A 15,914-nucleotide genomic window follows, 5' to 3' on the forward strand; every position below is an offset into this window, starting at 1 on the left:
ACTTTGCTGCTAGGAGAAGCTGAAGAGCAGAAAAAAAACATTAAAGCAAGAAAAAAACATTAAAACTTGGTGACTATGCATGCATGAGAAATGGTAGAAATGAGAACACATGTGAAAGACCTCAAAACAAAGCAAAGAAAATGAAGTCAAACGTGAGGCTTTCTCTGCTCACTCAAAAGAAGTGTAAGAAAATTCCTTTCCCTATTCCCAGAAAAGAAGCCTGAAATTATTGACCCAAACACTTCACTTTAAAAAAGGAAAGTACAGACATAGCTTTGGATCATGGACATTTCCAATGAACCATTGAGCTGACAATAACCAAAACTAGAGACTTAAGAGGAACATGTAGAATCTCACAAATGGAGATACCTTTGCCATTTTCCACAGGCAAAGATTATGCTTTGAAGATTTGATGTGTCCATCAGGCTGCTCTGGGACGTTAGTTCTAGATGTGCATTTGTCATCACTGTCCACTCCAGTCTAGCAACATACTATTTCATAGCTCAATGTTTTCTCTGCTATGCCTTTCTTCTCTTGCTAAATGCTTTCAGTCAATCAGTCTAGTACTTGTAATGACTCTTAACAACAGTTGTTACAACAGGGGACTGGAAGCATTACTTTTAGTTATCCTCCCTACAGGGTATGAAGCAACCTAAGGGAAGGAAAGAGCTATACAGAAAACTAAGACTTCAAATTTTGAACATCCTAACAAACACAGTTTTACAGTATTCAGGCTGTGGTCTCATTCCCTTGAGTTAAACTGAAAAACTGTTGTTGTTGTGACTATCCAAACACCGTTTTTCCATTTACATTTTGTTCTTTGCTTCTGCTGTTTTCAATTGCCATGCCAAAGTTTCTCCTGTTTATTCTAATTGTTTTAGTATGTCTGACTCTCATTGGTTTATATGTTTAGTCTTGTCCTGATTTAATATGAATTAAAATGCCAATGCCACGACCAGTCTGCAAATATGAGTCAGCGCAGAAACTATTTAAATAATACTATGGATGGTACCCGTCTGGTTTGGTATCTAGATCATATACAATAATGCTGTTTTTGTTTTCTACTACTATTGCCTGCTATTGCCAGTGAAGTGTTGATTGTGATTTTGACCACAAATATGTTTTGTTCCTGGTCCTATTAAGCCAAAAGAGTGTGGTTTACTGCATGTATGTACGTGAGGTTGTTTTGATTATACTAAATTCACTTTAGAAAACCCACATTCTGCCACTGCAGCGCTACAGGACAATGAGAAAAGAATTTCCAATGAGAACAGTATTTTAAAAGCAAACCACTGGGCCCCTTCCCTTTAAATGAATTTTAAGGCAGACTACCCTTTCTTCTGAATTTGATTATTTCTCAAAATTATATCTGAATACTGCCTGTCACAGAAGGCCCCTGTCCTTTTCTATCTCAGTCATTACACAAGACAGAGTAAATTTCAAGTTTCACATTTCCAATTCACACCAAGGTTATGCTTCTTTGAATCATTAATTTACTCTATTGAGGAAAATCATTATGTGCTAACTGGGTTTTTTTATTATTATTTAGTGGTGAATCTGGCTACCACATGGCCAATGGTAGCTTGAAGCTTATCTTTCTGATTCTTGGTACCACTTCATGTCTGCCACTCTGAGCTTCTAGCTTTCCAGAGGGGCAAGATTGTATTCTACAGGGCCGGCTTAATATTTTGTCAGTTCAAGTTACAACAGAGCACTGTCAAGCTCTGGCAGAGTCTCAATCAATATGACTGTCTTCTAGGAAAGACAGGCTTTAGTGTCAAGTGCTGAATATGCCTATCAAACACAATGTGTCCTGACCTCCTTTGCATGACTTTTAGTCCTAATTTAGTTTACTCGGTCTCCTCCAAACAGGTGATATCAGGCATTTAACATGCTGTCCATGTCTTTTACAGGATGAAACATCAGCATAAACGACAGACAAACTTGCAAAAACCTGATGCTCTTTTATCTTGGCTGAAATGAACCTGAAATGAACAGGCTCTAAACCTAGAATATAGAGCCCCCTCTAAATCCCAGATATAAAGACAATCAGGAGATACCCTCCTAGCATCAATCCTAATCCTAATCTGGCAGGTTTTACCACATTTAATAAAAATGGCTTATCGTTCCCTATTTCGTAGCTTTGCTCTCCACCCAGGCACATCCCAGCCTACAGTTCAGTACTTCCTAGTAATTTTACCAGGATTTTTGTAACACAGGATACATTTAAACTACGTCTACATGGGCATTACATGGAGATTTCAGTCAGATTAAATTCTTGTCAGCTAAATTTAAATGCACTCTTTGTCTTCAGTGCCTGAAGTCCTGTGCTAGTAACAGAAAGAATGAGGCTGTCCCCTCTTTTTCAGTGGAACCAAATTAGCTTATCACTAATAAAAAGCCCTTCACTGCTCTTTAGAGACCAATAACGGTGAGTCAGATATATTCTTGTGATAGCATTTGTACAACTTAAGAAACCCTCCCAGCTGACTGAAAAGTGAAATGGCTTTTCTCCAACTACTTAATCTCAGTGTAACAGCATCTGTGGCTACAACCCATGGTTTAATCTCTGGTTACAGTATGGCCACTTAAGATGGCTTCAAACAAATGACTGTGTTTCTATCATATCAAACTTGCAGCCAAAAACACAAAGAGGGAGTTTTCTTTTTTTCTTTTTCTGTTTAAGTGGGTTCTTAAAAAAAAAAAAAAAAGCCCAAAGCTGTGGCTGTCAGTGCTTAACCTGGTAGACAACTTCTTCATGATTTTTTTCCCCACGTTTCAGAGAGACAGCAAAAGGAACGACTTGTCATGATTTATATTTCAATATAACGTCACAAGCATCTGATAGCTCATTCACACATAACGTCAAGATCTGTTCTACAAGATCTTACTCTGACTTACAAGACAATTACTCTTCTTGGAAAGCTGCCAGCGTGTTCTGCACATTACATAAAACATTAAATCTTTCTGACACAGGTTCTATGATTATTTTAAGGGTTTTCATTGTTTCTGCTACACATGTCTATGCCTAAACTGTACTTGCTCCTTAACATATTCTTCTAATCATCTATTCTACACTTTCTTGACCCACAAGCTTTGATACAATTGTCTGGTGATAGAGGAATTGGGTTTTTTACTGCAGAATTGCCAGCAGGAGAAGCTGATGGAGTCCAGATACACATACTTTTAAATCCTATTTTAACCAAGTCTGCATATGTAGTTTAAAACCAGATGTGTTTAAAATCGTGCAAATCAAAGACTGATCTGCAGGTTTACTGGGACTGACAAGGTCAACCAGTATAGGTTAGTTAATTTGCATCGTTGTCAACTGTTGCAACTTTGCTTGAATTTTTTGGTATTTAGTATTCACTATAAAACGCTGGAACCAAGAGCTTTCATGAACTTCCATATGTCTGTACTTCAATCTTTAAAAGAAATTTCCAAACCTTACCTATGTACCAAAAAATAAAACAGACAATGAGACCCAAGTACCTAATTATAAAGGCAAAATGCCCAGAAAAAAATGAATAAAAAGGAATTAAAACATTCCTTTAGAAAAGGATTTCATAATTTAACACAAGCTTTGGTGTGCAGAGGTTCTAAATTTTTGACGGTTTCCCATTTCCACTTCTTACTCTGTTTGGATATGAGCAGCTTGGGAGGCCTCCTCCCTCTCTCCTTTCCAAAGGTCACATTAAATGTTGTCTTCAAGCAACCAACTTACAACCTACTTTTCCATGGAGCTAACGTCAGCTTCTTTGCAAACTTACTTTCTCGCTTTTCTAGTGGGGACAAGTGCTTCGAACAGAAAACGTGTTACAGCTGACCAGCTTTATTTACTTTCATGAAATCGTTTCAAACTCCTCTGTTGATAAAGAGTACCAGAGTTCCCCATTCCCCATGTGGGTTTACTATGAAACGCCGCTTTCCTGGCAAGGCTAATGCCGAGCCACCTAGCACAGCTGAAAACACAAACCCAAGCCTCTCTTCTCGCTACAGTTGCAGAGAGCTGATCAAAGCTCCAGCAGACAACACGTTCAAACTTCTCCCCGTTCCCACAGTCTTCTTTCAAAGCAGTATTTGCAGGGCTGACATCACCGGGCCCAGCCGCCCCCACGGCGGCTCTGCTCCTTCCCCCCTGTCCTGCCGCTGCCAGCGCCTCGCCTCGGCTCCCTCTGCCCAGGGCCGTCGCCGCTCTCGGTGCCGACCCCACGTCTTCGGTCCCGGCCTGGAGGGATCCGCGACGCCGGCTGTCCCCGGGCTCAGAGTGGTGGTGGTGGTGGGGAGCACCGGGCCCGGCCCGCCCTCGGGAGGCGCAGGGAGCCGCTGCTCTGCCCCGGGCACCGTGACGCCCTGCGCTCCCTCCCATTTGACCTCGGTGACCGGCCCCGCGCCGGGGCCTGCCGGAGCCCCCGCGGGTACTAACCTGACCAGGTCGGTCATACAGGATCCCACAACCACCACCTCAGCGGCCATGGCGCCGGGGGACGGGGCAGCTCCAGGCCCCGCTGCCCGGGCCTTGGACCCTGGACCCGGCCTTCGCGCCAGGCCCCGCCACCGCCGCGGCGGCGGCTTCACCCGTTGCCACGGGCGACGGGTGGGGGGAGCGGCCGGCCCGCAGGGACCTTCGGCCGGGAGGGGTGCCCCTGGCGAACGCCTGCTGGCGATGCCGCCCCGTCCTCTCCTTCCCCTGTCGCTCGCCCCGCTCCGGCCGCAACGCACCCGCAGCCCCACGCCTGCGCGGCGGGGCAGTCCGCACAGGCACTGCAGCGGCCGCCAATAGCGGGGCCGGTGAAGACCCCTCCGGCCCGGGGAGCGGCGGTGGCGGGGGGGGGGCGGAGGCGCGCACGCCGCTCGGCGGGGTGGGAGCGCGCACGCAGGGCGCGGGCGGACGGGACGGGCGCGACGGGCGCGACGGGCGCGTATCCGCGGCCGTTGCTAAGCGGTTGCGTTCCGGCCGCCGTAGGTATGGCGGGGCCCGGGCCGGGCCGGGGATGGGCGGGCGGGAGCAGCGCCCCTGCCGGCCCCGGGGGAGCGGCGCGACGGGCTGCAGGCCAGGCGGGCTGGCTTGCTTGCTTGTGCCCCGGTGCCCGCCTCCTTCGCCAGCCCCGGGGCGGCGGCAGGCCGGGCTCTGGAGGAGCTGGCCAGGAGGCGGCGCGGGGGCCGCTGCAGCCCGGGGCGACGGCTGGCCGAAGCCCGGCCTGCTCCCGGGCGCCGCCGCCGCCGCCGTGCTGGGATGGGGCGGGGCGGCTCCGGTGGCGGGCCCGCCGCCTCCGCACGGGGCGTCGGTGGGGCGGTGAGGCGGCGGCCGCGCCCGGGCGGAGTGGGGGAGCGGGGCTGGCAGGGTGAGCCCGGTGCGCGGCCTCCGTGCCAGGGCTGGGGGAGCCCGGGGCTCTGCAGACCCGCGGTGCCGCTCGCATCGCGGGCTGGCAGGCGGGGCTGCACTGGGGCACGGCGGCAGGAGGCGGAGGTGGTCGTGAGTCCCCTGGTTTCCCCACAGCCGCACACCCGTTGCACCCTCGAAGTGAAAACCACGACCCCAGGCTGCCGGCAGCCGAGCGAGAGGGTTGGTCAGGAAAGGTTCCCTCGCACTTCAAGGCCTCCATCACAATATTCACCTTCGCCTCGCTTCACTTAATGCCCATAATGCTGTTACCGGTGGTGCGGAGCAGAGTATCTTGCATCTGGTGCCCAAAGCAGTGCCTGGGATTTTAGCGTTACTGCGAAGCATATGGTACATTTGCCCGAAGTCGTAATGATAGGCTGCTGAATCCAAAGGATTCACTATTAGTTTGTTTACTTCTTTCAAATGTTTTGTTTTCAGAGGGAAACAGTCTAGTGAATTTTGTTTTCATTAACTCCCTTGAGTTTGTTTGTTTTCTGTTTCAAGTACTGTGGGAAAATTAAGCTGGGAAAAAATGTGACAACTGAAACTTACGAAAATGGTACTGATTGCTTTACAGTTTGTAAAGACCTCTGCTTACAAAATAAATTGGTGAGTTTAATTGGTAGTGACCCTCTAAGTATTGTGTATCTGGCTTGTTATGTAGAAGGTATTGTGGATCTTAAAGAAATGATGCAATAGATCTAGGAAAAATGCCTAGTGGTCATTGGCATCTTGTTTTGACAATATCTGCATATTTTATTAACAAAACAATAAGGAATCTCATCCTGCACTTCATTTTGGAAGGTGCGTCTGTTGATCAGATCATCACCTTGGATCACCGTGTGTATCCCTTAACATCCCTGTGCTTCTGCCCTTGTAACACAGTCCTTTTAATGTGTCGTTATCAGAACTGAGATGCCTGTGGATACCTTTAAGATTGCTAGGCGGACAGCTTGGTTTTCAGCATGTTTTTAGTGATTTAGGAAGTTCTTGCCTTCTTCAGTCTAGTTGCGTCTCTGCTTGAAATGGCTCTTCCCAGCAGCGGAGCTGGCAGACTGAAATATGTGCCCTGTTTTAGCCACTTTTATGCAAAGAAATTCTTTAGTGAGGTGCTGGAACAGGTTGCCCAGAGAAGCTGTGGCTGCCCCATCCCTGGCAGTGTTCAAGGCCGCTCCAAGTGCTCCAAGGACGGGGCTTGGAGCAACCTGGCCTGGAGAAAGTTTCCCTGTCCTTGGCAGCGTGTTGGAACTAGATGAGCTTTAAGGTCCCTTCCGCTGAAAACCGTTCTGTGATTAGTTTAAACTCCTTTTTTATTAGAGGTTCAATCTAAGCCATTGGACTTTACGCTGAAATAGGTCAAGTACAGGCTTTTGGTTTCCCAGTTCCTCTGGGGAAGAATAAAGGTGCGCAGGCAGTAATTTTTGGTAGAAAAGTAACAAACAGGAGGTAGCATCTTAAATTGCTGCGGATGTTTGCTAAATGAATTTAAGCAGTTGCCTCTTGTCAATTATGGCAAATCATAAATGTGTAGAGAGCATGTTATGTGTTAGGACATGGATATTTAATCTTCGGCTTCTTGTCTGCCATAAAATGTAAGAACCAGTGTATTAAAGATAATTGCGATTTTTAGGAAGTCTTCATTTATTAGTCTTTTTGTTTGCCTTAAAGTGTCTGGCCTTTGCTTTATTCAGATACCTTCCAACTAGTTAGGATAAATACTCTTTTCTTGAACATTGCTTCACACTCCTTCAGCGTGAATGACTTTCATGAGAACAAAATGCGTAACTTTAATGTTGCTACCAGTTCCAGGGAGGTACCAGTTTGTGGAATATCTGTTAGTTACCAACTAATACTTGTAAACTGAGTGTTAGAAACAACAGAAAATTGCAACTGTTGCCATGAGTTGTTCACACTCTCTTTATAGAACACTTATTAGTACAGCAGCCCATATGCAGCATTTTGTAAGGAAGTAAATACAGTATGTATTGGTGGTTTTCAATTAAGTGGGTGTTTCTAAAAAATATCTTCTAATGGTCAGAATTTAAGTACGAGCTCTTCTACCCCACTTGTCAGTGGCATGTTTATGTTTCGTTGAGTCATTTATGGCTTTGTTTTCTCAAACTGTCAAGTTCAGTTAATTTTCAGTTGACACTCTCTGCCTAAGAATATGCTCAAATATGATAACTTAGCATTTTAACAGGTTACTCATCCTTCTTTTCTCCCACTTACCACAGTGTGTTGTCCACATACTATAGCCTTTTTGGGGTGCAATGAGTTAAAATGTGCGTGTGTTCACTTTCTGCATTTCAGCTAAAAGGCAGCAGGTTCTTGAAGTGTGCTAACTTAGTGGACTAACTGATGCAGGGGGGTTGGAACTAGGTGATCTTAAGGTCCTTTCCAGCCCTAACTATTCTATGATTCTACGTAGCATCAGATCACACCATTGTAAGCACTTCTGAAAAAAGCCGTGCTTAAAATGTGTGCACATCACCTTCCTGATCTGTTTTGTGAATGAAAATGCCTTTCAAAGTGTGTGGTGATACCACTGAAAGAAAAGCAGTGTTAGCCTTTAAAAGGCATTGTGAAATGCTGTAAATAGCTACCTAATGGAAGTAATGTGAAAGTAATACTGATTAAGGTTAGATAAGTGGTATTAAAAATTACAGATGAGAACACAGAGAGACAATCAAACCCTTGGTCCCATTGCAATCAGTAATGTAAGTGCCATTGATTTTGGTGGAAGCAGAACAGATGTGGCTTGTCAATTACAGACTCCTAATGGAAACACTCATGAGAAGGGCCAGGCTGTGAAGTGTCAGAGTGGCCATCAGTTTTATTTCTCTTTCTTGTAGGGATAGGATCTTAATTAAAGGAGCCTAGAACATATGTCTGTTTTTATGTTGATGTTGAATAAATGGGCTTCATTGAATGTTGCAGAGGTAGGAGGAAAAGAATTAGCTGTGTTTATTTTTTTTCTTTATAAAGCTCTGCACACTTCAGTTACTCTACATTCCTGATCCTTTGCATGCATTGATTTTTTGATGTTCATGTTTGCAGAGTCCATGTGATTTTACATCAAGTAAGTAGGATATTTTCTGATTTTATTTCCCCCTCTTACCATCCTTGTGCAGCTCAAGACAAAAGGAAAGAGGAACATACTAAAATGTCACCTGAAGTAGCCTTGAACAGAATTTCTCCAGCGCTCTCGCCCTTTATTTCCAGTGTGGTCCGAAATGGAAAAGTAGGACTGGATGCTACTAATTGTTTACGGATTACAGACTTGAAATCTGGGTAAGTGATCCTCATCCAAAAAGAATATCCAGCCCCTTACAGTTAAGATGTCTTCTCAGGACTGAATTTTATGAGGTTCATATGTGTTTAAGCATTTCCAATATATCTGGAGCTGACATACTAGCTGCATTATTTTTTGTCTTACTACTATTTCGTAGTTTGGGAGACTTAATTTGTCATATTGTTGGCAATAATAATCTTGTTAAAACACTTCCATTGCTGCCACTTGATAGTGCCGGTTTTCAGCAGCGAGATAGTTATAAACACTTTTTCTTGTTGTTTATCACTTGCTTACTCGATCTTTTCTGTGAATTAAAGACTTGAAGATAAATGCATGTGACCTTCCCTGTAGTCAGGAGTATGCTAAATAAGAAAAAGATTTATGTGACTCTGTCAAGATCAGTACATCAAGTGGTTGTAGGGCCAAGTGCTTGAAATGGGCCAAGCTACTCCTTTTATTTTTAATTTTGGGATGGTTCACAATGGTTTTCAGATAGCAGTAAAGTTTGGGATCCACATGTACAAACGGACTTCAGTGTGTAACCTCTGTGACTAATACATGGGGAAAGTGAAGTGCCTACAGTTTACTTCAGGCATTGGACAGAGAGGGGAGACGCCTAAGGTCGCTGATAAAAGAATACTTAAAATGAGACGTGTTAGAAATGGCATTATTCTTTTAAAGCTGGGTATTTAATAGCATCCCTGATTCAGGTATTTGATACTGGAGCTCAGAGCCTGAAATTGCTTTATCTTAAGGTGTCTAAATCATGGCTTTTATACAAACTGCTGCTTTGTGTATAATTTTGAACAGTAGTGTAACCCATCTCGAGAACCACCACAAATCACTGTTGTTTAGAATGTAGTTCTGCTGAAAACTTTGTTTAATATGCTTCTGTAGGCTGCACGTTTCTGGCAGTTACAGTGCCTTTTCGGGAAGGAAGTGGGAATTCTAGGGTTAGTTTGAAAGGAACAGTTTCCTCCCTGTAAGGTGCTGTGACAGATTTACTTGGTCTGAGAAACTATAACTTTGTTGCTAGTGATATCTGTTTGGCATTTAGGCTTGCAAATTATGTGAGATAGACTGAGCAGCTATGCATCTGCTGCTGTCATTTCATGCTAGACCTTGCTTACTCTTGAACTAAGCTCCCATCTCAGCCTTCCTAGAAGACATCTTACGTTTCTCCTATCGAATCTGAGAATACAAAATAACATAGAGAAAAAACACAGTAGTATGGTGGTGAAGGTATCAGCTTGTTGGGAGGTAGATGAGGGTTTTGCTCTCTGCTTTTGATGCCTGTCTTTAAAACAATAGGTTAAAATAACACAAAGTGGTGTTTTCCAGCTGATTCTTTTCAAAGGTATTTAAAATAAAGTGTTTAAAGTTTTCAACTAGTGATCTTACTGAGATGATCTTGAATTTACTTTGGTGAATCCTGAATGTTTTCCAAGAGTTTATTCCTTGAAAAACTAAAAACTGTCCTAGCAGCACCTGTTGCCCAAACCCAGGGATTCAAATTGTGTATTAACTGTGTTGAACATGGTGTCTACAACACAAATACAACACCTGACAGAGATTGTCCTGTATGTTGTTAAAAGCACAGGCTCAGCTAGATGCAAGCGCTAGCAATTTACTTTTTCCCTTGTTCTGAAACATAGAAATGAACCTCATTCTTTATGTTGAGGCTTTTTTATGGCTTCAGGTTATTAGGAGCTGGAGTTGAGATAATTAAGATCCTGCGTTTAGTTGAGAATTATTTTTTAAGGTGATTTCTTTTTTTTTTTAACAAGTAAGTTTCTTAAAAGCTTTATTATAAATGGGATTTATTAGCAATTGCTTGAAATTTGAAACGTAAATTCCATGCATGTGGGTTTTTAGGAAAGATTTTTGTTTTTGTGTTACAAGTAAATAATTGTTAGTTTATTTATAATAGGAAAACTTTAGCTTTATGCATTGGTGTAAATACAAAGTTCCCTGTCATTTAGTGCTTTGTGATGTCACCAAAAGGTAAACAGTGTAAAATTACTCAACATAAGACAGATGCATCATGGCATTACAGAGAAGTCCTTTCGATAACTCAAAATCTCATTCAGTGGTCTTTAACTTTTGATACAGGAGCCTTTGGGACTCCACAGACTGTTTTTAAGAGGCCTGTATCAGTTGATAAATAAAAAAATCCTCAACCCACCATATTGTCAGCAGATGTGAATTTGTTGCTGGATGCTGCCTCTTAAGGAAGAGAGTCCAAAAATGGATTGAAAACCATTGGTCTGCTCTTCCTCCTCCCCACCCTCATATTTCAGGACTACTCAAACCCTGGTATACTTTCACTTTCATTAATCTTTTTTGAAGAGAGAAGTGACAGTGCAGAAGAAACAACAGGCAGAGGCAAATGCAGGTGATATCCATATAAAGAAACAGAAGTATAAGCACACAGAGGTTGGACATCAGCAGAAGGAAAATGAGAACCGTTGTTAGAGAAATAGGGGTGAGGTTCAGGAGATTAATTGCAAAACTCCCTTCAGTTTCAATGGGGCAGAATCTCTCTTTAAACAGGGGAACAAGAAAGTGAGGTAGGTGAATGTTTGATGTTAAATAAAAAGCAGTTCTTGATCTCAAATGAATATGACCATTTATAAGAACTTTCAGTTCAGAAACTTTGCTTTTGAATAGGGATCGTACATTTATTGACACACAAAAGGGGCTGGAAACACATCTCTTCTGTAGTCTAGATTTTTATTGCAGAATGTGTATTTTATGCTTAAACTGGTGTGAAGACTTAAGTCTAAAATAAATTCAATTTTACTATAACTTGTAAGGTGTTAAAATAGTTAAAGTAATCATCTCAATAGCTATTAACTTCAAAATCAGAAGCATCTGGAAGCTTCTGGAACAAGGGGAGGCCCTGCATGGCTGCTCCACTGTCATGTACCGCACTGCTATTCTGATAGAAATTTAGGGGTTACTCTAGTTACGCCACTTCCCTGAGGAACTGGTGCTTTATGGTTATAACAACACAAAATGTACAAACTGAAGATCCATTGATTCTCCTTACTTAGGTTTTAGAAATGAGCTGTGATTTAAAAGAGAATAATGGTAACACATTGAGTACGGTTATATCTCTAATGCCTTGCCCATTCAGAGCCTTTGTTTTGACATTCTCAACTTGAAAGTGGAAAGAATTTCCCTTTCAATTCATCAATGCAAGATGAAGTTCCAGGTTTATTAGTCTATCATGTCAGTTGGTTTTGATTTGTAAATGGCAAACATATTAAGCCTTTAATTATTTGAAAAGTCAATCCATATGTCAGATGGTTTTAGTAAGGAACTTATTTTGCACTTATTTGAACTTATTGCTAAGATTAACTACTTAGGTTTGTTGTGTTTTATAAACTGTATTAAAAAGCTGATGTTAGATTAGAAGTATGAAATATGATGATATGTTAATTTGCTTTGCTTGCTAGTGTAGGAGGGAGATATGTCATAGTAAAGAAATCCTATTGTTTTGCAATCTTTGAGTATGTAAATGTTTTATAATAATAGGTTATGGTTCCATAATGTCTGTGTGTTTTACAAACTTATTAGACAGTACCAGTCTCATCAGACACTTAAATACATTTACATCTATGAGTAGGACCTTCAGGATCAAGTCTTGTTTGTAGAAATTATGTGGCCACTGCTGATGCAGAGTGAGTAAAGAAATGTGGGTACCCCTGAACTGAGCTCAGCAATATGGCATGACAGGAAAAAAGGAAAATAGTCAATGGAAATAGTAATAAGAAGTTAGGTTGCCAAGTCTGCAGTGCTGTTACCTTCTTTCTTGTGAAAAGGGCTCCACAGTGAACAAACCAGAACCTGAGTGTTGGGTCACATCTAAAATACAGCACCGTTAGCAGCATTGGTTTTGGTGATAAGAAAACCCTGGCAGGCATCTCTCTTTCATTAATAAAAGACATTCTTTGAGATGACAGAGTGGATCAAAGCATTTTTAACTCTTGCATAGGATATTACCTCGTTCTAGACCCAAAGAAAATACTGCTGCCAGTTGACTCAATGCCATGTATTGTATCATTCAATAAATCTCCAGTGGTGTCTCTTTGAAATAATGACCCATGTTAATTAGATATTAAAATCTGCTCATAACCAACTGAAATGTGGCTAAGGCATTTTTCTTAGCATTTTTGCATATAATCATGGGAAAGATGTTGAAGTGATTATTAGGAAGATTTAGAAATAGAGGACATTTTCCTGTGTGAAGGGTGTTTAATTATTGTATAATGTAGAATCCAATTATTTAAGAGGCTGCTGCTTTTCCTATGGTGTGTTACAATAGTGAAAAACATATTTGTGGTGGTCATTGCCTTTGAGAACTTTTTTTTTGGGTTGGTTTTTTTTTTTTTTTTTTTTTTTTTTTTTGTCCCTGCAGCTGTTCATCAGGGCCCATACTTGGGCCCCAAATTATGCTGCAAGCCTATTCTTACTCAACAAACTTTACTTTGTTTTTTAAATTACTTTGATGTGTTGCACCAGGCAGAATTTCAAAATGAATACAGTGATTTAAAGCTGCATATATTAAGATTCTATTTTTTTTTTTTAGATATCCACTCATAACAAAATTTTAAATTTCATGCTTGTGTGGTTCTACTTATTCCATATTTATGAGGAGATTAATTGTGGAATTTTTATGTAACTGGTTTGTAGTAAACCATGTTGGTATTCTGTTCTCTGCTCTCATCTGATTCGCTATTGATTTCTGCCTCTTTGCTTGATATTGAGCTATGTTTACAATCAGTTGTGTTCCTGCAAGAAACCTATGTGGAGAGTGGTCAAAAGAATGTAGTAGATTCTAAAGTAGATTTTGACATACAAATATATTATCAAGCTGTAATAAGGTATTTATAACTTTATTGCACTGTTTCCTAGTGAGTAGTGATGATTTACTTTTTTGTGTTATCAAGTAGACTGCAATATGCTTTGGTATTTCCCTTTCTTCTGGGCATTTCCCTTTTTAAAGTAAATATGCATTTTGTGTGCGTATTTCATGAAATCATGTTTTTAACTGTGAAATACTATTACAATACTGTAGTGGTTATTTAAAGCTTTTGCTTGATCTTTTGTTTTTGATTAATTTAAACTGAAAGATTCAACTTCAGTTACTTGATGAAAGTTCACATTCCATCAGTCACATTGGTATTTATAGAGGGTTTTTTAACATGTATTCTGTTTATGTATGAAGTTTAATGAGTCTGACTCTTCTGAACACAAATACTATGAAAAGCTGTTTTAAAACCTAATAATGTTCTGAGTATAATGTATACTTGAAAAGATGGGGAGTTTCTAGGTGAGGTATGGTCTTTTTAGTCCTTTACTGTTATTTTGGATAAGTCATAAACTATTACTTTTGCACAGAGTAGGTAACTTCATTCCTCTTTCTGATAACAAATACATTTCTTCACTACAAAGAATTTTATTATTTGATGTCACTCAAGCAAAATTTAACAGGCTGAAGTTCTGATGGGACCATGTTGAGAGAGTTGTTACTGTGGAGGAGCACTTGGAACTTCAAACAGCAATTTTTCTGTGCTGGTCCAAAAAGGCAGTCTCCAAAATTGCTCTTTCATGCATTTCTTTCTGAATGTTGAAAAAACAAAGACAAATGTCTGTCTGTTATACACATACATTTTGTAATGGTTTTGTAAATACTCTTCATGGAGTTTGATTTGGTTTTTTTTAATACTCATTTTAAACAAGGTGCTTGAAGTTGTTCAGGAAAAAAATGTGTTTGTCAGTTTCAAATGCTATGAGTAAAGAAAGTATTCTAAATAGTAAAAGTAGTATTAGATAATCGTGAGAACTTGGGCTCTAGTTGGAAAGACTACATAGGCTTTCCTAAAACTTGTTCGATTTAAATACTGCACAGTATGTATTTGCTGGTATTTTTAGACTGGGACAGTGAGTGATGAGTGACTTGCTCTTTTCTGACCTTGGAAAAACTGCATGTAATGTCTATCAGTTTTATGCTTTAATAAAAATGAGAAGAAACTATTTGATGCAGGTGCTATTTCTTTACCAATTTGTTTAAAGAGAGTTTCACGTGATGTAGTACTAATATATGTGCCAAATACAGTTGGAAAGATGTATCTTAGCAAGGTATTTAATTGTACGTTGGTAATTCATTGAACACCTCTTGAAAGCTAGGGCTTGCATTCATATATCATATGTCTCTGTCCAGCACTTTCTGCTGTTGTAAAAGGTGTTTGTCTTATTTCTTTGCGTTGTGCATCACTGCAGGAGAAAAATTTGTAAGACTTCATCTTTTATTGTAAAGATAGCTAAAAATCTAATGATTTGGTACTTGGTCCAATTTCTTTGCAACATTTGTTTAATGTAAGATGGGTAGATGTCTAGCGTACCATGGATTTTGGATGTATATTGCATTTCACAAGAAGCTGAGAACAACTGGCTTTTAATTATTTATTCTTCTGCTGAGCAGAGAAGAATGTATCCCTGGATAGCTGGTTGGTAAATTCTTCCAGCCTTACCTATGCAATTATACTTCATGTATGCCTGACTCTCTCATATGCATATATACATACATGGCATAACATTAAATAGCTAATATACACTTGTAATGAAGCTGAAGCAAAAGATTATGATTTTTTTGTTTTATCCTGTTTGTTGCAGTCATTGTCTGATGAGTTTAGGGGCTTTAAAAAGCATAGGAGGTGATCAGAGGCTCAGTCTTGACACACCTGTGTACAACAGTGGTGAAGATAGCTGATTCTGCCATGTTTATATTACAGCCGACAGAAATCAATGGGAATAGTTTTGTAAATTACTTCTGTGAGTCAGTGATAATAAAAGAAGCAAACCATTAATTTTTGAAAACAGAATCTGTACACTGTTTTCTAACTACACAGTCATGCTCTAACTGGGGGAAGTAAAAAACTGTACAGGCCTTTTCTCATGATGTATTGATCACTATGTAAACCTGTGTCATTGCCATAAGAGTCTCTTCTGCTGGTGCTTAAGTTGACATCTCTCTATTGCTGCCTTTTTAAATGCGCCCTTTTAAGTGCTTTGGGATCTCTCAAACCATCAGTCGTAGTGCTCTTTCTTCTGACTGGTGGAGAAATTAATTTTTCTGACCGTTTGGCTGACTGTGTCCAGCACTGAATTTGCACTGTAGGTTTAATAAATTCAACTGGAAACTGAATAAACATACCAATGCAGTGCTAT

General features: G+C 40.9%; 2 protein-coding genes across 4 annotated transcripts in view; one reads left to right on the top strand and one right to left on the bottom strand.

The window, feature by feature from the left end:
* Window positions 1–4,853, bottom strand: part of RBKS (ribokinase) — a 70,491-nt gene extending 65,638 nt beyond the window's left edge. For both annotated transcript variants that reach the window (XM_030499070.1, XM_030499069.1), the window contains exon 1: window positions 4,427–4,853. In XM_030499070.1, coding sequence (XP_030354930.1) covers window positions 4,427–4,476 — 50 coding nt within the window. In that variant the 5' untranslated portion in view covers window positions 4,477–4,853. The remainder of the gene's footprint in view (window positions 1–4,426) is intronic.
* The window catches only part of BABAM2 (BRISC and BRCA1 A complex member 2), a 165,075-nt gene continuing 153,957 nt past the window's right edge, over window positions 4,797–15,914 (top strand). Inside the window, exons 1-3 of one of the 2 annotated variants that reach the window (XM_030499068.1) lie at window positions 4,872–4,966; window positions 5,891–5,995; window positions 8,518–8,677. In XM_030499068.1, the coding sequence (XP_030354928.1) occupies window positions 8,550–8,677 (128 nt within the window). In that variant the 5' untranslated portion in view covers window positions 4,872–4,966; window positions 5,891–5,995; window positions 8,518–8,549. Of the gene's footprint in view, window positions 4,967–5,890; window positions 5,996–8,517; window positions 8,678–15,914 lie in introns of both variants that reach the window. The other variant, XM_030499067.1, reaches the window with a different exon arrangement.

This window comes from Strigops habroptila, chromosome 10 (genome assembly GCF_004027225.2).
Source record: "Strigops habroptila isolate Jane chromosome 10, bStrHab1.2.pri, whole genome shotgun sequence".
Classification (NCBI taxonomy): Eukaryota; Metazoa; Chordata; class Aves; order Psittaciformes; family Psittacidae; genus Strigops; species Strigops habroptila.